Raw genomic sequence first — 22,828 nt, 5'->3', positions numbered from 1 at the left:
CTTTTACACTCGACACTGTGCTTCCTCGGGGCATGAGCACGCACCTGCCACTACGTAGTTGCATCCCCGAGCAATGTGAGAGTAAACGTGTTATTTGGGTGAAAAATATTTCTTTCTTTTTCTTTTCTTGAAGGTACTGGAGAAAACATGTTTAAGAAATCTTAATCAGTAGTGCTTTTGTATCATGAACTCATCCTTAACATCTTCTATCAGGGGAAAACAATTATGATATCACAAAACTGGATGCAAATTGCATTGTACTGCCACTCCACGCATGCACCTGTTCACCACAAATGAACTGTGTTTCGGCCACAATGCTTCAGCCACCATACGAGATAAGTGTACCCTGGAAGAGTTGAGAGAGGAATGGAGCCTATTTTCATCTCTGTTGATACAAAGTAATCTAAAATTTACCCAGATTACCAAGGGTTTTGAGGATTATCTTGCATTATAAAGCCAAATCATATAATAACATGCAGGCATACATGGACACACTATCAGCAACTGCAACTGGGATGAGCTCCAGTGAAGTTCAATTCATGCAAGTGTGTGTGTCAGTGTGTGTGTGAGCAGGTTGGTTTTTCCATGCTTATTTTACAAGCAGAGTGTAATACTACATCTTCAGCATTAGACACAAATCACACACTGGGGAGAGAAAAGTTTCATCTCGCACTCTTTTCTCTTTTAACCTTTTTTTTTTCCTGAAATCAATCTCTGTGCTCCTCACAGTCACAAATCATCATCGCCTCTCACGCTTTGTCTTGGTATTGACTGGCCGCAAGGCAGCCACTCAACAGAGCAGTCTGCCCCGGCTCGCACACACACCGCCACTACACGTCATACACACACCTATACAAAAGGTCATACACACACGGTCATACACACACCCATACAAAAGGTAGAAAGACCGTCGCGCCCATCTCAAAAGCCCAGGGACAAAAGGACAAAGAGGCTCCCTGTCAGGTACTCTAGCTACACCACTGTGAGCTCAGCCTGGGAAATGTGAGATGTGGAGAAGGTGCTGCGGTCTTGCGTATTGGTGCACAGTGGGGAAGTGACTGGGTCTTTAATTGGAAACATGGGGGTGTAGGAAGGCTGCAATATAGTCTATGGCCTGTAACTGGGGGATAGTTATGGGCATGCAACTAATGTGGGTGTAGTTGGGGAAGATGGAAGAGGAGAAGGGCGGAGGTGAGCGGGCTTTTGGTTTTACCCAGCTGATTTATAAAGAGGAAGAAGGCAATTCTCAAATTTGAACTATTTATCTCCGGTAGATATCAGGTCTGGAGTAAGTAGCTGCACAGGATATTGAGTTCAATAACACACACATACACACACATTGGCTCCCCAGTTCCCTGGATTAAGGATTTGATTCACTTCTGCCATTGTCTCTCCCACCCGCCAGATTTCTGCCTCTTAATCGGGCCAAGAGCCTCTGACATGATGCACAGGTATTCTTCAAGCTCGCTCAAGGCTCCCACAAGACGGCGTAAGTGATTCCCAGGGCTGCTTTGAGTTGCCAGCGCAATGGATTGGGAGCCGGCACGTATTATGATTGGTGAATGTCTCCAGACAAGGCGATGCCAGGACGAGGGATGTGCATCAGTGTTGTAATGACATCATCTGCACAGGCTGTGACAGTCAGGGCGATTTAGAGCGGGGAAAGTGTTGGCTGTTGCCATGGGCAATCACAGAGAAAGGCTTGAATGGATAATACGGATCAGGCAACATCAGCGAGATACTGCATTCACTTCTTTGGCCTTGCCGAATGTTTGTTCGACAGTGACAGGGAAGCTCCTGGCAACAAAAGTGTCGTCCTCATCCTAATCACGCAGTTACATCTCAAGACTCCTAAAAGCAAAAAGCATAATGTCCGCGGGATGGAATTGATTGTTTTGATCAATAATGTGTGAGTTGTTATCAGACTATGAAAGAGTATAATAATCCTTGAGGCTCTGAAAATGATGTGTTCAGTAAAAGCATGATGATTACTTACATTCTATTAAAATACAAACATCAATTAATTAGTTAATAGATTGATTAATTGGAGGATTTCAGACCTGCCGTTGTCTCTATTTTCTCTCTGTTATCACAGGAATTGTATTAAATCCTCTTTCCTCATTAGGAGTCTGTTAGGCACTCATAGAGTAAATCTCGGCTTTCTATTTAATACAGAGGATCTAAATGCTTTCTAAAACTTTCCCTAAATCTTTTACATTTTCTAACTGTATTTAAAATTTGATCATTCACAATAAAAAATACATATTTCCTCAAATTACACCTCTAAATAAATAGAGCAAGATAACCTTCTCCAATTATCATAAATCCATTCATCCAAATCTGCATTGGTCTTTTATGTGAAACTCATTCCAGTTCTCTGGGGTGTCTTTTATGTTTTACTTTCAAAGCCACCGTGTTGACATATCTTCCCAATGTACAATCAAAATGCATCCGAGAACAGATGTTTTTTTTTTCTCTGTTCGCTTTTTTTTGTTCTTTTTTTTTAGAGTGCCCACTACTTAATCTGTCAGGAGCCTGGCAAGCCGCATTCTATTTAAAACTCGGACCACCTCTGTCAGAAAAGCAATTACTAGTGAGGGTTTCATTTTAATTTAAATGAGATTACATTACAGTGACATGAAAAAGGGGCACTGTCAGGATGGAAGGGACACGAGTGCTCCTTTTTATCTGTTTTCCCACCACTGGGATTGGGGAGAAAAGACTTAACTGGATGAATAAAGTGTGTGTGTGTGGGTGTGTGTGTGTGTGTGTGTGTGTGTGTGTGTGTGTGTGTGTGTGTGTGTGTGTGTGTGTGTGTGTGTGTGTGTGTGTGTGTGTGTGTGTATGGAAAAGATAAAAACATACAGACAAGAGCAGCATACTGTATGCCTGTGGTTGCGTGTGAACATGTGAGTTAATCATAAAGTGACTAGCTATTGAATATTGAACAGCTATGCTTGGAGACAGAGGAGAACAATTACTGCAACGCCTCGGGGTCAAATCAATAAATAAGCCCTGTGCAAAGCAACGCCAGTGACATAAAGCTATATATGTAATTTTCAACTTTTGTTTTTATGATCCTTCCTCTAATCCTCTCAGCCCCCATATCTTTGTTGTTTTCTTTCTTCATTCAAAGCCATGTAGGCTGTATGAATTCAGAGTGTATCTCACAAAAAGCATAGCAAGCATCTGGGGCTGCCTGGCTCATTACCTGGTGCACCAGGGAGAGCCATGTCAGAGGAAGCTGTCAAACCAACTTTATGCTCTGGTTGCAGCATGTGTCTCTCCCTAAGGTGAATTCTGAGTAAGATAGAGGCACATCATGTTGTAACTGTTTTATTCTCCCTCTCCCTCTCTCTGTCTCTCTCCCTTCTCTCTCTCTTTCCTCCCTTCCTCTGATGCTATCTGGCCTTGAATGGAACAGCGGATGAACTTGGGATTGAGTTCATGGGTAAGACAACTTTTCATTGACGGTTAATGTGCCTCACATCTGTTAAATACCACATACGAAACACACAATCCTGCGCAACAACGCCACTCACCTTTGAAAATGAATGCGGGCCAGTCGCCATGGAAACACCGTTGTGGTGAATTAGGTGTATGCTGTCTGCATGAAGAACAGTGCTGTTATAGACGATGGAGCAATATAGACACAATGCAGCAGTTCACGCATGAATATCAGTCCACATGCACATTTTGTTGCATTATATGTATATATATGTATTGGGAGAAAAATACATATATATATATCTATTCAAATACAATGGACGGCAATGGAATTACAATTTAAACCTCTTTGGGTACCTTTCAACCTTCCAGGGAGTGAACAAGATCTTAAAAATACAAATTGAATAGCTCCTCTTTTGTTTATAATCACACACTGTTCCTTGTCCAGAGGGAATATACAATCTTACCCACCCGCACACAGCCTCGACAGTACCACTCGTAGCATTTTTCATTTTCTTTGGGCCATCTTTGCCTCGCTCTCTGGCTCCCTTTTGTGCATATATGAAAACCAACATTGCATGCTGTGAAGTTTTCCATTAGCGTGGCTTCATTCACTGCCGTCACATCACACACTTGCACCAGGAAATAGCAGGCGCTCTGAAAAGCAGAAGCCTGCCCTGCACACAACATTCCCCAGTTCAGTGATTTTAATCTGAGGACTAAATTAGTCCAGAATGCTCCTGCAGGTGGGCAGATGCATTAGAGAAAATGAGAAAAGGATTGATCGATTGATAGCTGGACAGATGACAGACAGAAGAGCAGGTCGTTTTTCCGGCTATGAAAAGCACTGTGCATGCTCATTTGCTTATTCATTGTGTTCTATTATGACTTCCTCTTCTGCTTTAGAAATGCATCTTTTGATAGCCATTATAGTCCAATATGTGACATCTGAGACCGTCAGTCAGAATACAGCAAAGCTCTGGTTGAAGTGGGATTATGCTCTAAATAATCTTGTCTTTTTGTAATTGTTTTGGGCCCAGCTGCTGAAGCACTGTAGTCTCCCTAGTTCGCTTGCCCTGATGTATTTCAGGCTGAATACCCCTCCCCATTTCGTCATGGATACTTTGACATGCTCTTCATCGTAGCATGTTTTTCTGGCCATGTGTAGTGTGGTTGCTATGGCATAGCTGCCCATATGGGATTGTGTTGTCCTCGTGTCAATATGACATGGCTTAGCCGATGTAGCTGAGGCTGCTCAGTTAGTTCCGTTTCCCAACATGCTCTTGCATCTAATTTCAAGAATGCCTCGTAGGCATCGGGCATGAAAGCCCTGTAATGGTTTTATATAGAGACTGCATGTTGGTTTTTCCTCGCAGCCATTCAGCAGAGCTTTGTAGACAGCTGTTTGTATGTTCCGATTTTAGAAAGGCCTGTGCCATCTCTCTAAAAAAAGGCAAAAGCTCGTCTCAGGTGGTGCCGCACATGAGCACTGATGATGTGGCAGCAAGAAAGCAGAGTCCCCATATGTTTCAAAGATGGAACCGTCGAGGTCATTTCACTGATGGTTAAAGACTGCAGGGTTTACAGGGATACAGAGAAGTCACAGATTCCTTATAAACTGAGGCAACTGCTGTTGTTTGTTTGTAAAGTGCAGCAGGAAGACATTCCCTGCTGTGTCCCAGAGAAATGACAGGGTAGCTCAAGAATCTGAATCACTATTGTAAAGTATGAAAATACTATTATCAAATATGCGATTTGCCCTACTATGTTCTATTATGCACAAAAGAACCTGACAGATATATCCAAGGGCTGATATTATCGGCCATGATACTTATTATAGTTATAAATATCACCATATGTTGGCAGATATACATAGCAATTTCAGTTCAATAAATTGCAGTAGAAAATGTTTATCAGCTGCATTCTTAGGTGTACCATTTTGCCTTAATTTCTCGTACTTTAAGTTAGTATATTTTTGCTTATGTTCAGTATTTATACTAAAAAATATTTTATGATTGATGATTTAATTTATAAGATGTACTGTATAAAATTAACTAATTTTATACTTAAAGTAACTTACGAAAATTAGTTGCCGCAAACATCTTTACCACAACTCTTTTTTAACTGTATTTGATGGAAAATGCACAAATCTGCGTGTCTATATTTAGATATTATCCAATTTTCATTATCCTTAAATATCAATATTGGTGTCAATATCTCAAATCTAGTACCTGTCAGGTAATGCACAACGTAAACTAACTAAACTAGTTAGTCACACTACAAATTGCTCCTTTCCAGGTAATAACATGCCAGCCAAACCAACTCAACTTTGAAATGTAATACTTTAAGCCAATTATTTGCCAAATGAATGCACCTAAAGTATGACCAAAATGATCCACAAAGCCGTTTGTCATTATCCCAGTGTTAAATAAGCAATAGGGTGTCACAGCTGACCGCCCCTGCAGCATTTCTTTACATTGGCTCTATTTTAATTCCAACCGTCCTGCCTCTTTTCACAGGAGCTGAGTGGGCAGTACAGACTCTATATCTCCACATATTGTGACTCCAGGACATGTTCAAATCTTATCTTCATCTTTTGCCAGAAGCATTCTAATATAAAAAAGGTTTCCCTCCAGTGTGAACTCAGTTACACTATACCAGCCCTCAAATGTGTTGATGCAGCACTGATGTAATGCAGAGGAAGAAAATAGAGGGGAAAATGGTGAAAACAGTGTGCTTGGTTGCACTCCAGTGTAAGAGGCTATTCAACTGTGCCCTTAAAACAAGAGTTAGAGGAAGTTGATGAACCAGGGTAGACAAGAAGGGATGAGGAAGACCTCCCTGGACAGTTCTCTGACAGCATCAAAAGCCACAGACAAGCCCTCAAAGGTCACAAATAGGTTGTGGGGATGTTTTCTGCACTTCACCTTGCTGTTGTCAAGGTGGTGAGATCAAACACAAGGGGATTTATTGTTTGTGATTGATTGAGTAATGTCACAGGAGGTTGTGTTGAAGGTCATGAAAGACAGTGAGACATAGAAGTTTCCAACTCTCTACAGTGGATTAGTCACATACGTAAGAGTTGCAGGTTTTAGACCACGAGGCAAGTTGTTTCTGAGAAGCCAGTGCATGTCCCACCTTCACCCTATGGTAAGTAATGCAGCTCCACAATCCAGCTGCTCTGTCAGACAGATATCTGCGAGGATCAACTGCTGCTTGTCCCAGTTGCTTGTGACCTTAAGCCTCTGCTGTTGATGTGCAGGGGTCTGACAAGAAACTCCGGGAGCATACATTTGCTGCTAATTCCCTGTCGCCATCAGTCTCTGAATGCTGACACACATACAGTAAACGCACGCATGCACACACGCGCTCGCCGTGGCCCCTACTGTGCAGACAGTCCATCGTGTTGCCTGCTGGGGTTTTCTGAACGAAATGATTATCACACTTCACTTAGCACATGTCACCGAGCCCTGCCTGTGTCTGCCATGTCCCTATCCCGTGCTCAAACACTGACATTTACTGACAAGCAGCATTGGTCGCTTTATGCTAATGCCGATTCTGGGTGGATGTCTGTGTGTGTATGTCCATCCGCTGTTTGCGTGAGCGCAGTATGTTAATTAATTTCTTTCTCCTTGCTCCATCACAGCCACAGCTCATATTCTTTGTGTCACGATAGAAATTCAATGGCCTGAACTGTATTCTCTCCTCTGCAGAGAGTGGTGACACTTACCAGAGGCAGGTGCTGTCCATCTTCAGCATTGCCTCAGGGATCTGTCTTCTTGGAGTGGCGTGTATGGCTCTCTACCGCCGCAACAAGTGAGTGATGCAAGCCAGCACCACATTAGTAGAGTATGCCCCCGGCTGTGCAGAAAGAGCACTTTACTATCATGGCGTGGAGCCCAATGAAATTCTAAGTGTGAGTTAGCTAGAGGATGTTTTATCAGGGCTTCAGATCTAAATTGTAGAGGACGCATTTGGGACAGATACTCATGTAAGATTTATTTGTAAAGTGGTTTTAGCAAGCAGGTGTGTCACAAAATGCTTAACACAGAAAATACACAGATGAGGCAAGAGCTAGAGCAAATACTAAAAACATTAGACCCTAAGCACGTGTGTACGTGTTCACGACTGGATAAGAGAGGTGCCAGGCCACATGAAAACTTACCATTTCTCATTTCAGGGAAGAAAAAATGAAAAGCAATGTAGACAAAGTGAAGGTAATGGCAGAGTTAAGAGGGAGTTAATGTAGTTTGGCTTGTTTGAATTGGTCTTGATAAACAAATATGGGTTTTATTTTCATCCCTGCAGCGCTATAAGAAGTGCAGCGCCTTTCGGTCAGCGAGACCGGAGAGTCCAGGCTCAGCGGTAAAATAAATGAACAGGAAATTATACAAACCCAGACTCCTTTTTAAATTGAATTCCTTTTCCCAAAATGTTGTTTGACAGTATAGCTTCTCCTGCAATAAACCTAATTGTATTCTGCTCTTCAGTAAAGACATTACATGTCATTTGTATTAGTACTTCACAGAGAAGAATACCCAGTAGTTCCTTCATGATAGTGTTTGAACTCTATACAGAGGAGTTAGAGATGAGAGGCTTACTTATACATCTTTAAATTCCTAACCAAATGAAAATCAAAGACTTGTTAATTATGTGTGGTTATAAAATGTTGCAATAAGGCAGGTACTGAAGGGTTACATATCACTCTGGATGAGTTCAACCACTTTACTCATTTGCTTGTTTTAACTTATCACCATGTGTTGCAACCCAGCTTGTAAAAGGAACGGGAGGCAACATAAAGATGTTAAAATTCAAGTTATTATATAATTTTAAGCAGCTTAGATAACACATAAAAACAAAAATGGAGGCAAACTACAAAGGAAAGGGGCTTATGGGGGTTATTTATAAGTATATCAAAAAGAGGATTCTTAAAATAAAAGCTATGTAACTGACTAACTAAATAAAAACCTCACGACTGGACAGTATTGTTAAGAAGTGAAAGGAACACAGTTCAATACAGCACATTGCACCCTGTGTCTCTAAATTACAGAACATCTGAATGTGTGCAATTAGTGATAAAAAAACAGGCCCTGTCCCCTGGTAGCTACAGAGTGCCTCAATAACTAATCACAGAGCGCATTTCACAATTAACAATAGCTCTGAAACAATGACAAAAAGAGGCACTTAGACCTAGAGCTTGAAGGTATCATAATGTAACTAAATGCATCCTCGGTACATTAACTGTTAGCTCTGTTATTTAGCCAAGAGGCTCGTCTGAATATCAGCCGCCTGTCGAGCTGTCCATTTGAACCATACGTACCCAAATTTCCAGGTGGCACTCCACTCGACAGTCGGACATGAGCTACGCCTCAGCAGGAGAGAACCAATTGCATCCTATCAAGCATACAAATCACAAGAAGGGTTAAACACAATAAACACATTGGGCGGGCCTCGGCGGTGGCCAAACGGCATGGCATTTACTCCAGAGGCTTTTAGCTTGAAGCCTCTGCTGCAGAGAGTTTACCAACCTCGTATTTAAGGATGAACATTTAATGATGAATTAACATTTAAATAACTGAGGCATCAATTAATTTATAATCTAATCAAAGTTTAATCCAAAATGAAAGAACACTGTCATACTTTATATTTAGCTCTGCTAAAAAATGCCGTTTTGCTTGTCTGATTCACTTTTTAGTTTTTTTCATGAGAGCCTTTTTATGGTGAAGATTGGAAACGATTTAAGCAATAATATTGTGCAGCTGACAAAAAAAAGTAAGCTATTTACGAAACTGAAAAGTCTGCTGAAGTCACCAGATGCACATGGATAAATTAACCATTAATGTGACATGTTCACTTTGCAGCTTTGGATTAAACATGCACATTATCTCTCCATTAAAACATCCAACCAGAAAAGTTCTTTGTAGTCTTTGTTTGTAAAGTTTAAGTTTAAAACTCTCTGTGAAGGTATTTCTGTAAAATCGTTCATTTTGCCCGGAAATTATCACAAAGGCATGTAATGGACGTTTCACGGTACATTTCCCTAATTAAATTTTCTGTTGTGCAAGACATCTTTCCTCCTGATGCTATTTTTGCAACCAGTGTGAGCACTTTTCACCACCATCAAACCTTCAATTACAGCTCTGGAAGAAAATGGCCATATGTGATGCTAATGATCTTTAGCTGCTTTAACAACATTTTACAAATGTTATTAGATATCCGCTGTGTTTTTTTTTTCTTTTGTGAAATTCTATATCCGTTCATTGTCAAACTTTACATCAGTATGTGAGAAAAAGACTGTAAAAGTAAATATTCTTTACCGATGCTGGTTGGTGTAGTGTGATCGTCCACTATAATGTAGGAATGAATGTATGTGTGTGGCTGTTTTTACACATGTACAGTAAAGTGTGTCAAGAAAGAAAGGGTATTATATCAATAATCATATGATCACCGACCTCGCTGTTACATGGGTGTATAAAGAACCCATAAAAGTGAGTCATGGAAATCAACGACTGGACTAAAAACTGCAATCAGAGTGTGTTATCATTAGAAAGAATGCATGAGGCAAATTGCTAATCAAGACTTCATAGTGGAGCACACCACCATGATCTTTTTTTCTTCTTCTTCTTTCATTGTAACCTTAAATTACAGTCTTAATTGTAAAAAAAAAAAAAAAAACGTCTTGTGTCCTGGATTACCTCTACCCATTTTAATCGTGATATTGCAATCTCTCTCTTTCTCCCCACACCTGCATTCCTCCACAGAAGACACAGGGAAAAACTCCAGGCTCATTTCTCTGAGAGCCGCAGCCTGAGGGACTGCAGTGTGAACGCCTCTGGCCTCATGTCCAAATCGACTCCCAGGCTCCAATACAGCCTTCAACTCCAAAAGGTAAGTCTTTACCTAGTATTGATTTATTTCCAGTTATATCTTTATCATCATTATGATAATTTTCATCTTAATATGCATAGTACTTCTCTAAAAACAGAGTTTAGAGTATTTGACAGGATGATGTAGGATGTGAGTCTTAATAAATCTCTCTACTGGCTGAAGCCTTTTGTTCACACTCATATCTGACGGGCTGAGAGAATTTAGAGTTTCAAATAAATGCATCATGTGTTAAACAGGAAAGATCTCCTTGTCATGTTCACAATGACAGTTTCCTGTGACAAACTGCAGATTAGAAATTCTGATCCATGGTGTGTAGCGGGTCCTGAACTCACAATGCAAGCACAGCATCAAAACTGCATAGTAGACAAATATTGTTAAATGGCACTTTACTAGTGATATTTTACTCCTGAGAATGGCAAAACTTTATTTTTGTTGCATTCACTTGCTGTATGCAAATATAAATTCCTTCTACTGCCATTTTTAACCCTCAACTCAGCTCAGGAAATGAAAAGAAAAAAAAGTTGCGTGATTACAGTATGGATTAATGAAGAAACACAACACTGAAACTTTTCGGAGAGAAATGGTACGAGCCCAAGGAGAAAAGTCTAATTTTGGCAGCTATTTCTCACAATGAAAAATACCACAGACAAACCTTTGGTTTAAGTGAAAAGAAATGCCAGGGTGTCGAAGTAGCTTGAAATGAATTAAAAGCCAGCACAGCCTGCAATGGCAGAGAGGAAACTGACCCAGACATGCATAACAGTGCACATGGTGGATGTAGATGACACAGATCAGGCGGATGTGTCCACAGAATCCCAAGGTAATTGCAGCCTAATGCAAACTTATGAACTCCTTAAAGGAATGCAATTACTATAGTGCATTAGCACTTTTCTGTGACCTCTTTGTTTGGTGTTAGAATAACTGTCACATAGTGTGTGCACATTTTATATTATTAATACGATGCTATATATTGTTTTTGTTGTCCTTTGGTGTGCACCTTATTTTCACTGTTTGAGGAAGTTACACGCATTACTGATTTCCTATCATATGCATATGCTAATGTTTACCTGCTCTTTATAGATGTGGAAATCTCCAGGTGTTACTGACCCTCACAGTTTGCAAGAATATAAATAAATACTGAAGAACTTCTGCAATTTGCATGACTCACTTAAATATGTCAAGGAGAAAAGAGGGTGGAACGTCTGTTTGATAACCAACAAGTTTTTGTCTTAGACACAAATGTATTTGTTGTTGCCTGAAATTCCTCATTCAAGTTCAGCCTTGTTCTGTCATTTCTGCATTCCCAAATGAAGCCTGTACTGAATCTATTTAATAATGCAACGGCGTCTATTGTCACCCACTGAAACAAACACCCCTCAAGCCGGCCCCACCCACGGACCTGCGGTACAAATTAGGGCTTTGAGCGCTTGACAGCAAACTAGTCGTACTACATTCGATGTAAATGTTGTTGCTATTAAGCTGTGTTAACTAAATGAACTCAAATTCAAATGACTTTCAAATAGGATGCAACACAATACAAAACGTATATACTGCACAGACAAGATAGACACAATCCTAACACAAAAACATCGGAGTCCAGTTTAATGCATTTCAGTCGGTTGCAGGCCTATCGTCTCGTAGCACAATAGCAGGCTATTATATGAACAACATGACGATGAGAATGTGGTAACAGGAAGGTATGAGAGCTCAGCATGAAGGGATGCCTTGTATCCAGCCACAAAATGCTTTTGGAGCTGGACACAGGGAGGAGGCCAAGAGGAAGGCAAAGACAAATAAAAGACAGCAATAACACCACCACACAGAAACCACAATAGAACAGTGGGAAGGAAGCTTAAGGTGGGACGTTAGAGATCACTGGCTATAAACACTCAGGAGGGGGCATGAGCTGAACCGACCAGGAAAAGATTAACAAGCAAAACCCTATTTTTCCACAGATTTGACAGCAACCCCAGACCACTGCTTCTCTCCACCCACTCCCTCAGCTTGCAACCATCTAGGGAGAGGACATGTGCTGTGGGTGGTGCAGTCCTACAAGTTCTCTAGGTTTTATTTAAAGATTGAGTTAGACTGACAAAATGAGAAAAAAAGAAAGAAAAAAAACTCTACGAGGGAGAACAGAGCAGAGTGTTCTTAAAGAGGCTCGAAATATTCGCTGCATAAGAATTTGGCATCAGTGGTTTCCTTCAGTGTGCGTTTGAGGCAGTAAGGTGGAGGATGAGCGCAGTGAGCTGTGAAAACAGGCTGGCTCTGTCGAGGCAGGTGCAGAGGAGACGATGAAACTGAAGTCCATTTTGGTCAGTGTCTCCCGTTTCCTCTCTATGATAAACTGAGGCGCCACTCGAGTATATTTAACCTCCCCAAAAACATGTCGACTCCCTGAACTCAGGTGTTACAGACCAAGACGCTTTCTCCCAAGGTTTGCTGAGTAGCAATGCAAAGACGTCTACAATAAATGCTGACATCATTGTTACACAACATTTTCTGCAGAAAGGTCTGAGCCAAATCACGTTACTAAACCCTTGGCACCCTTTTAAAATAGACACCTGGGCAACTGCCCTGCCTCTACACTGTGTGTACTTCACAGCCCTCAACTATTACGTCTGACTTCTTTGCACACCTGCCCTGACTCATGCAACATGTGTCTATATTTATGTTTGTCTCTTCCATCTGTCATTGCAAATACCTATGTATATTTGCACATCTGGAAAAATTCCTGTGCATATGTTCTCTCCATCTGTGATTCTGAATGTGAATAGCCCCATGGACTCCACACTCTCCTGCACTTAACTATAAATACTTACAGTATATATGAGTCATATAGGACAGTATGACTTGTTTCAAGACACTTTAAAGGGAAACGAAACCAAAAAATGAATGTAAATGTAATTAAATAAGTAAAATGCCTCCCAGGCCTCTGATAATTAAATCAACACATATGTGGCAATAAGAGTGTGTCTCAAATAAAAAGAGATGGGTTACGCACCCATGGGACACAGTGCACTGAAACAGACATGCACCAACATGAAGGAATAGGGCCACACAGGCTGGGAAGACAAGACCAGAAAAACTCAATTCCCTTCAGCCTGAAGCTGGGGGTAACTAACTAGTCGTACTCTAAGAAGAGACTGCGTAACCCTCAGGAACGAGGCAAGGCTGTATAAATACTTCATGGCTGTAGAGAATATAAGGGCCACAGAACAGAGCTTTGTGTACGTAAATCTACAGAAATGTATTTTAATAAAAGCTCTGCTGTGCCACAGAGCTGTGTTCTGTTACACCAAAGTCAATTTTACAATACTCTGAACTCATGTGGTCTCACAGAGACAGTGTCCTCTTCTACAAGACAGTGAACAACATTTAAGGTACGAAAATTGACATCCTGCTCTCCTTTAGAGTATTTTCAAATTAAGAGAACGTTTGAAATATGTCCAACAAGCTGAGGTTCATGTGCACCCTGTCTCTTTAAGATGAGGTTTTGTTTTTATCATACCGTAGCTTCAGAAAAAGGTCCAGTCCCATCTGAGAATTAATCAGGGTGCCATGAACAGTAAATGGGGCACGAATATTAGCAACTTGTTCAGTTAGTGTTGTGACAGAAGCTTCCGCAGGTAGCTCCAAGATTAATAAAAGGACAGACCAGTGCAGCTTGAACATTAATAATGCTGTCAAGAGTTACAAACTCCATGCTAATGTTCATGTCAGTGCATAATTCTAAAACAAGTGATTAACATTTTGGTCTTGTAGAGCCAAAATTGTGTTTGCTATCAAGGTGGTCACGTTGACACATTGCTCTGTTCGAGCAGTAAACTACATGTGGTTGGTTCTGCCGCTCGCCCAAGCAATGTCCTTCATGAAGAATGGTCAAATATCCCATTATGCAGAGTTCAAGACATGTGATTTGATGGTAATCCAAGGAGGATTAGTGCTGCTCTGAATGCATAGGTTTGCTTTTGTCCTTGTTATGTAGTTGATAGTCAACATATTGATGGATTTTTCTGTGTTTTCCCTCTGTTTCCCCTTGAAATAAATCCACATTGCTCTGTGTTTATCCAAGGCTTTCACAAGAGGCATAACACAAGGCAAAAGTGAGATAGGAGGGAACAAGCGAAATGGGTTACGGCATGCAGGTCTGCCATTGTCTGCCACAAAGTATTTATTCTATCCCCTGACATCGATATCATCCTCTGGGAAAGTTTGCCACAGTAATTGTTCCAGAAAGTGAGGCCTTCCTACAGGGTATATGAGAGGGTGGCCAAAAATGATCCTATTTTCTTGCACAACTGGTGAACAGCAGTAACAGCTCCCTCTGGGAGTCAAGGCTGTAAGGGAGAAAAAGAGGCTTATCAGGCGTGAGCACCCTGAGCTGGCTCCAAGTCACATGCAGTTGCTTTAATGATGTAAAATCAGAAGGAGAGAAAGGCCAGCGCAGGAAGTACTGTAACTGGAATAACAGAATTATCTCATGACTTAGTGCCTCACAGGGGGTTATTGGGGCATCCATGGCCGCTGTGCCAGAGCTCTGTCTGGGGCCTGTTGTAAGATAATGGCGTTAATTCTGATAAGAATAAAGGGAAAGAATTGAGGGGGGAAATTCTTTAGGAAACCATTAATATAATCTTGTGTGGGATTAATTCTTTAGTGCAGCGGGAGTGTTACAAGGGCCATGGTGGAGTTTATTCACAAAGCGTCCCCTCCTAATCTGCAGTTTAGAATGTAAAGTGTAATTAAGGACACTCTGCCACACTAAGGGGGATACATCAGTGAGAGAACATCCTCAACCTGACTGGGGACTTAAACCTGAGTGGGGACCACAAACAGTATCCCTTGCATTATGTATTATACCCTAATCTTATTTCCTGACCATCTTGTTTTTGATTTTGATCATTATATAACAAATGAATCCAAGCTAAGCCCTAATAAAAGAGCTTCATGTGTGTGTCTTTTTCACAGCTCTAGGATGATAATGGAGATACATCCTAAAGCCACAATTACCATGTTTTACGGCTCACTGTACGCACTGTTCTTCTTCCTTTTTTGCAGAGCTGCCGTTCTCACGGATCATCTGTTAAGGGCAGCAGCATGGCACCAGGCACATCAACAGTAGCCCCACCTATTCTCAGCAGAGCGCTGTCTAAAGGGAAACGCTTCAGGTGACAATGTGACATCCTCTTATATCCTGTCTCATATCGTATCGTTCATCATATCCAGATATGAGAGGCAGCCAAGTGAGAAATGTAATCACCCTGCAATACGGTAGCAAATATAGACCTCCAAATAATAAACAGATCATTTGTGAAATTGCTAGAAAGATTTATGGTGATTATAATTTGGGGCCACTATGTTCATATACATCTTGGATACACTGTCAACACTATAAGCTTTGCCTGTGTGCATATCCTTAGTTTGAATCTGACGTTTTATAGGATTATTGGTTTGGCTAGGTTAATTAAATGAATTACCGTCTCTCGAAATAGCTGGAAATGAAGATGTCTATATTTACATGGCATGTCCAGTAAATTGTGCAAAGTGATTAAATGTGTGCTCAGGCAGAAGTGACTTTTTGCACACTGATAGGGAAGAGGAGACGTCCTCTGTTTAATGTGCAGAGTTAAACATTGGTTCAACCAAATTCCTTTCATGCCATCCTTTAAGTGACAGAAGATTCAACAAAAGGAACAACACGGGGCTGTGGGTGTAGAGCGTGCTGCGTGTTACAATGGCCTCAGCTTGGATGTTTACAGAAAAGCTTCATTTGCTTTGATGATACGGGTGCAGGCACGCTATGACAGTGAATGACATTCAGCCACACATCGTGCAATAAGTCGTTTCAGACAAAATGTTTTTCCCTTTGCACCTATTACACTTATTGTTGGTAAATCTCCAAGATGGATGTCTACCTTTTCATTTGATCTTATGGTGTTCAGCCGCCTTGGAAGCCACTCTGAATAAGAGAGCAGGCTGTGCATAAGGCTTCACACATTTAGTTGAAGTCACAATACACTGCTGTACGCATTGGACAAACTAGCCGTGATGTAGTGAGGAGATCCAGTACTGTCAGGATGTACAGGGATTAAATAAAGCCATGTTAGCAGAGGTAATAAGGACTTGAGAGGTTGTGTGTGTGCAAGGGCAGAGGGAGTTTTTTCATATGTCTGGTTGACTATGTTCACAAATTCTCTGCGTTTTGTGCCGCTGCTGTGTCGCAGAAGGAAAGGTTTTTCAAAAGGTTGTCATGTGTGGCTGCGGGGCTGGTGCCAACTCATCCTGGCTTTTTATTCTCCACAGTGCCATGCAGGTGCTTCACGGAGTGCAGCTGACAGTCAATCATGTGTTCAGCTTGTTCTCAAAGGAGGCAGAAGAGAACTTGACTATGATGGATGATGTTGAGATGCTTTCAGCTATTGACCTGAGAGAAGTGGACCACATTTGAAGCTATCGGGAGAAATGCTCCATAAAAGCATGTCAATATGTCCCATCAATATTGCTGCAAAAGGTTAACTGGGTATCATAGCATTTAGCACTGGGTATGAGCATGTGCAGATTGATTCGCATGCTTGAATGCACAGCTTATCTGTTGAACTGGGATTTTGTGAAAACAATGTAAACATCACATGGATATATATCACACATGTATGAGAAAAAGATGATGCAAATGACATCCTCACATCCTGTTGTTTTGCAGATTTAATGTTTATCTTGTTCACCATTGGGGTTTAGTGTTTTGGAATGCTAACTTTAGTTAATTAGCACTATACAAAAAGGACATCTTCGGCTGATGGGAACAGGTGTTTTGGTGGTATTTGGCCATTATTGGTGGTAATTTCTCCAGGTGGGACATTGTAGATGACCTTGACCCTCGGTTAACTTCAAATCAAATGCTTGACCTCATGGTGGCGCTAGAGGAAAGGCCAGGGGATCATTCAAATCTGTAGAATGAATGTCTGTAAAAGATAAATCAGTCAGGACCAAAGACAGACATCCCTAAAGCCATGCGGCTGGTGTTTATGAATTAGCACGTTCTCTCTCTGTTGCATAGTGTTTGTTGTACACATGTCAGTGGGGGAAAATGAACAAATCCATCATTTTGAACCAATCATTTCCAATTTGGATAAGTTCGGAATAAAGTGACCAGCACAGCTCCTTCTGTTCCGCCTGTTCTCAAGCATACTTGCGAGGTTGCTTTGCCAGCAAAATCTGATGGAAATAACACCGTCCGAGTCAATGTATAATCATCACACCGCCAGTAGTCAATCATTGTTGTCATTTGTGCTATTGTTGGGATTTGATCAATCCACAGATTCCTTTGTCATGATTGGATTATAAAAAAATTGTAGGCTAATCAATATTCTCAAATTGAATCAGTGAACACATGCATATATTAGAAGCGCTGTGTCGTTGTGTCCTGCTGGTTCTGTGGGGAAGGGTGTTTATTCTTGCCACGTGTCCTCCTCTGTCTCCCAGTGTTTTCTGCCTCTCTCTCTCTTATATCCAAAAGAGGCACAGACACAGAAGAACTTAATGAAATACGTGCTGGATTACTCTCACAGCCAGTCTTACCCATTTAACATCAGGAGGTTGTACTTTTTTTTTTAATTGTAGAGATAAGCAGCTGCCTTTCAATTTTAGACCTTTAACATTCAATAATTACAACAGCTTGGTGATTTTGTTCACAAAATCATATTTGATTTTTTTCCCAGCTTTCAGTTAATCCTAATTAAAAAATCAGCATGCTAATAGCGAATAAAAATGACATAATTCAGCTTTATTCATATAAACATTTTCCAACATCAGTCAATGCGAACGTTCATGCTAGCGAAGACCAGGGCTCACATTAGCCATGCTTATTGTTCCAAAGCCTCGTACATTTGGGAATTATTATAGTTGAATATGTTTTGCACAGGGGTCCAGTCAGCTATCAATTAATAAGCAGATGTGTACTGGACTAGTTTACTGCCTGAATTAAAGGGAATCTGGGAGTTCAGTTGAAGGACAAGCTAAAAAAGTAGTAAGCAGTAATAACATTTTATAAATTGTTTTTGTGGTTCACTTAAACTGACACAATCAAGTGACCTTTTTCTCACAAATGAAAGAGGAGCCGATGATTGACAAGGCGGCTACACTGCGGAAATGTATTCATAGAAACAGAAAATCCACACTGCTGTGGGAGTCGTTTGTTCTTGCATGATATACATGCACATGGGACTGCAATATAGTGCAGTATAACTTTGATTCACATTAGATGTCATGTCTTTATTGCTGCAGCGTGCAGGGATCTGCTTTGAAGTTGACCACTTGCTACCAACAGAACAATTTAAAAACAGTGTGTCTTGGCAAGAAGCACAGTTTCTACAGATCCTTGATGTCAGCATGATAGAAATCTATTCTGGTCATTTTGATGTGGATATCAGGATATTCCCTTTTGTATGTACCAGCATATACTAAGAAGAAAAGGCTCTTCAGCTTCCGCAAATATGTAGACTAATCCAAGCAGCGTTGTGTCCCAGAAGTACTTGCCTTTTTAGCCATTAAAGCTTTGTGGCACCATGGGTGGCAACGACGGTCATTCATTCCCCCAGATCATGATGAGTTATCCTTTGACTTTTCCTCTAGAGCAACCATGAGCTTGACATTTGTGGTTGTGAGTGAAAAATCTTAAAAGCATTGGATGGATTGCCATAAAAGATATTCAAGGTCTTTAGAGGATCAATTATAATGACTTTGCTAATGCTCTGACTTTTAATGTAGCACCATAAATAGCTAAAAATCTATTTCCCCAGGACTTTGGTTTGTGACCAAATACCTGCAAAACTAATGATACTCCCATCATTCTCAGCAGTAGTTTGTGTTTAGTGGTATTTAGCAAATGTTAGCATGCTAGCAGGCTAAACTGGTGAACCAAGCAAATGTTACCTACTAACCATCAGGATGTTAACTTTGTCACTGATGTTAGCATTTAGCTAAAGTACGGCCTTGCAAAGTTGTATATTTTTCCCTATTTGACTGTGCCATAACAAATGATTTATTCATTTAGTCATTTGTATTGCTTATTGGTAAATTACTCTTTTCACAACACCAGTCTGATTCTTACACTTCAAAGCCAAGGTCATTAAGTCAACCGATTGTGAACTGTGATGCTTCTTTTCCATTCAAACATCAAACAGAAAGGTCAATCCCGTCCAGTTTATCATAGCAATGCACACAGGAGATGAGACACATTTGATACAATAAAACAATTAGTGAGTGCTGTTTGAAATCATGCAACTTTTGTCAAGTAGTTTAATCTGTGTTATTCCCTTCTGGTTACAGGAGTAGTTCCCTTTCACTCAGTCCTGCCCAACAACGGAGGGAGACTAGTTACTTCAGGACCCCACCCATTTCCAGAGGGAAACACAAAATATCGACAAACCTCATGGATGGATCCAGAGGGAACGGCCACGTCTACAAACACTTGCAGGAGGATGAGCCAACAGACGTGGAGTCCATAAGAAGGTGAAACTCTGACTTTCTCTTTCGATCGTTTTGTTGTGTTTGTTTGATCCACAAAGAGGAAATCCTCTTTGCCCCTTTCCACGCGGATGTCAAATAGCCGGTTCAGTGACACTGACCCGCGGACTAACCGAGGTTAGGTTGGAGTGGCAGAAGGATAATTTGGGAAGAAATGAGTTTATCACTGAAATGCTTGCAGTCCAAATCCATGAACTAGCTTCATGAAATCTGATCCAGGGAAATAAATGAGATCTGCGGTGCCCTCCTTCAACTGAGACTGTCACAATTAATTTGGAGAACACACTTGATCCCAACTGCTCAACAGTATCATGGTGCTGGGGAAGTCCAGGAAATGAGTCTGTGTGTAATCCTCTCTCCACTTGCCACTGGGTTGTTGCTGTGAATGAAGATGTGATTTATCTGCAGGGTTTTATCAGGGTTGAAATTACAACAACAGCGCCAAAGCTAATTACCAGATGATGCACGAGTTCACATGAATTTCAAGATGTCCAGAATGGGTTTTATTTTGGGTAATGCTCGAGCATTATGTAGAAGCTTTATGGTTAACATATCTATTACAAATATACATTGTATATAGTGTACAAGCTAGATATGAAGTCATATTGGTTGGCTGCAGCCTTATAGAACAAGACTACAAATTGCAAAGAATTAATTTCAGGCATTGACACGTCTTAAATTCTCCTCCTTGTGCTCATCCTGATGTCGAGTGAGGACAGCGAGTTGCTGCCCTATTTCATGGCTATCAGCAGTGAAGCACAGCTACTGGCGCTGTTTCAGGAGGCTTTAGAAGCAGGGGGACTTTTGGCAGAGCCACCTCTCGCCAGTTGGCTATCTGGGGGCTTAAAATAACTTACACATTTTAAAAGTACAGTCTGATGATCATTGCTGGCATAGGTTCAAAAGAAAAGCTTGAAATGAAATCCACTCAGACACATTTATTATCAAAGAGGGATGTTCACCTCATGTCTTCAAGTAGAGAGGAGATAATCCATGTTGAGACAAAGTCTTTCAGTTAAGACTTTTCTTTTTGCGTCAAAGATCTTCAGATTATAAATTAGATGTATTGCTAGCTGGAAAATGTCTTTCACTGTGGATTGAAATGCTTGTTTTTCTAAGTAGATTCATGCATAATGTCAAGCAGTTCTCTAAAACTAGTAACAATAAAACATTGAAGTATTTTAGGATTTATTTAAGGATGCAGAAGAGAGCATCTTTAAGCCTTTAAGGCAGTCCTATTTAGCATACGACTCAGGAAGAGCCTAATTTGCTGTCAGTGTGTGCAACTTGAACGATGGCACTGTTATCAGAAACGTCTGTCGTTAAAGCAGTAGTGTCCCTCGTGAATTCCACACACTTAAAAGTGCCAAGCAATGTTTCTATTAGCATGCCAACCTGATTGAGCGCTACAGTGGCTGGTAAGATACACTGCAAGCTGCCAGACTCTTTATGTGACCTATTTCCATAATTTACATTTTTAAACAAAGCTCCATGGAGCTCAGCAGTTCTTTCAAATGGTTGTGCGGGGAGATCCTCCAGGAGCATAGTCGTTTCCCTCTGAACACACACACACACACACACACACACACACACACACTCGCGTTCACACACAGAAGGACAAATAAACAAACTAGTAAAGAATCTAATGAGACCTCTTTTTTTAATCACAAAGGCAAAATCTGTAAGCTATAGGCAATGTAACCTAACACAGCTTTGTCAAGTGTTTAGGAGAAGAGCTGAGGGTTTCTCATCTTCTCTGGGATAAGATTGTGTTTGTTAAACAATTTAGATCTCATTATTCATTGATAATTCCCTCACAGATCTATCAGTTGAGTATTTTTCGCTGGCCTTTAGGAGGTTGAAATGACGTATTTCTCGACTTAACAGCTAAACAACAAGCTACCGAGCTTACAGCCCCCTCCTCCTCCTCCTCCTCCTCCTCCTCCTCCTCCTCCTCCTCCTTCAGCCCCCTCCTCTCCCTTGTTGCCATGGATACACTCTCTCATCTCTGGAAATGAGAAATGGGAGGTGGAAAGGAGAGTGAGAGAATGAGAGAGGGGTAGGTGAGGAAAGAAGGGAGATTGTGCAGAGATGATGAGCGCAGTGAAGGAAAGATGGAGGCACAGAGTGCAGTGGAAAGTGTTTGAGGCGACAGCAGCAAACAAACATGAGAACAGTTCCATTTTGTGACAACAAATCCCTGCAGAGTATTGTCAGTTTCATTATCCAGTGTCAAAACATATATTTACCCATCACAGATAAGGACAGAATTGTCTGCAAATTTGCTACGGGAGTTATTTTTAGATATGTTTTTTTACCTCCAGCTTGCATTTGCCCTTCTAATACCGAGGGAGGAAAAGGAAAGTAATTCAATTATTTAAACTTGGTTATGCTACAAACAGTCTCCGAAGACTGACAATAACACTTGCTGTCTCCTAAGGCTTTGCCAGGGTGATTCTAAATGTGAATTGAGTCTTCAGTAACAATATTAACTCTTGTGCGCATTCACCTCATATACAATCGTACCCACTTGACTCTGGATACGTTTCCCTGCACTCCCATTCTATTTTCATCCTGAACATGATGCCTTTCAAGCTTGTCGGCACTGTTTCATGATAATTCTCCCATAGGTGCGTGGTGGAAAGATGCATCATCATGCAAACTTACAAGCTGAGACTCTCACACCCACGAACAGTCCCACATTAGCCCCTAGTATTATCCCATTATAAATCCGTCGGACTAGGTGTGTTCCGTAAGACTATGTAGTCGAAATTAGAATACACATGTTCAAGGAGACACATTGTTCCACATCCTCCCACAGGCCGGGGTCAGGCATCCAGCTGTTGTGTTTCTAAAGCCTTAAATCTCTGATAAGGCAGTCAAGAGAGAAGGGATTTTTCAGTTCATACAGCAACAATATGGACTGCTCATGTTGAGGATTATAAAAAATTACACAAGATTACAAAAG

The 22,828-nt window shown here is 41.0% G+C and overlaps 1 protein-coding gene across 1 annotated transcript in view; it reads left to right on the top strand.

The window, feature by feature from the left end:
* Positions 1-22,828, top strand: part of nrg3b (neuregulin 3b) — a gene marked incomplete at its 5' end in the record, with an annotated part of 176,433 nt that overhangs the window by 152,380 nt on the left and 1,225 nt on the right. Inside the window, 5 exons of the mRNA XM_079213981.1 lie at positions 3,425-3,451; positions 7,161-7,263; positions 10,209-10,335; positions 15,397-15,506; positions 19,663-19,845. Coding sequence (XP_079070107.1) covers positions 3,425-3,451; positions 7,161-7,263; positions 10,209-10,335; positions 15,397-15,506; positions 19,663-19,845 — 550 coding nt within the window. The remainder of the gene's footprint in view (positions 1-3,424; positions 3,452-7,160; positions 7,264-10,208; positions 10,336-15,396; positions 15,507-19,662; positions 19,846-22,828) is intronic.

This window comes from Taurulus bubalis (genome assembly GCF_910589615.1).
Source record: "Taurulus bubalis genome assembly, chromosome: 2".
Classification (NCBI taxonomy): domain Eukaryota; kingdom Metazoa; phylum Chordata; class Actinopteri; order Perciformes; family Cottidae; genus Taurulus; species Taurulus bubalis.
This window is presented reverse-complemented; position numbering and strand designations above follow the sequence as displayed.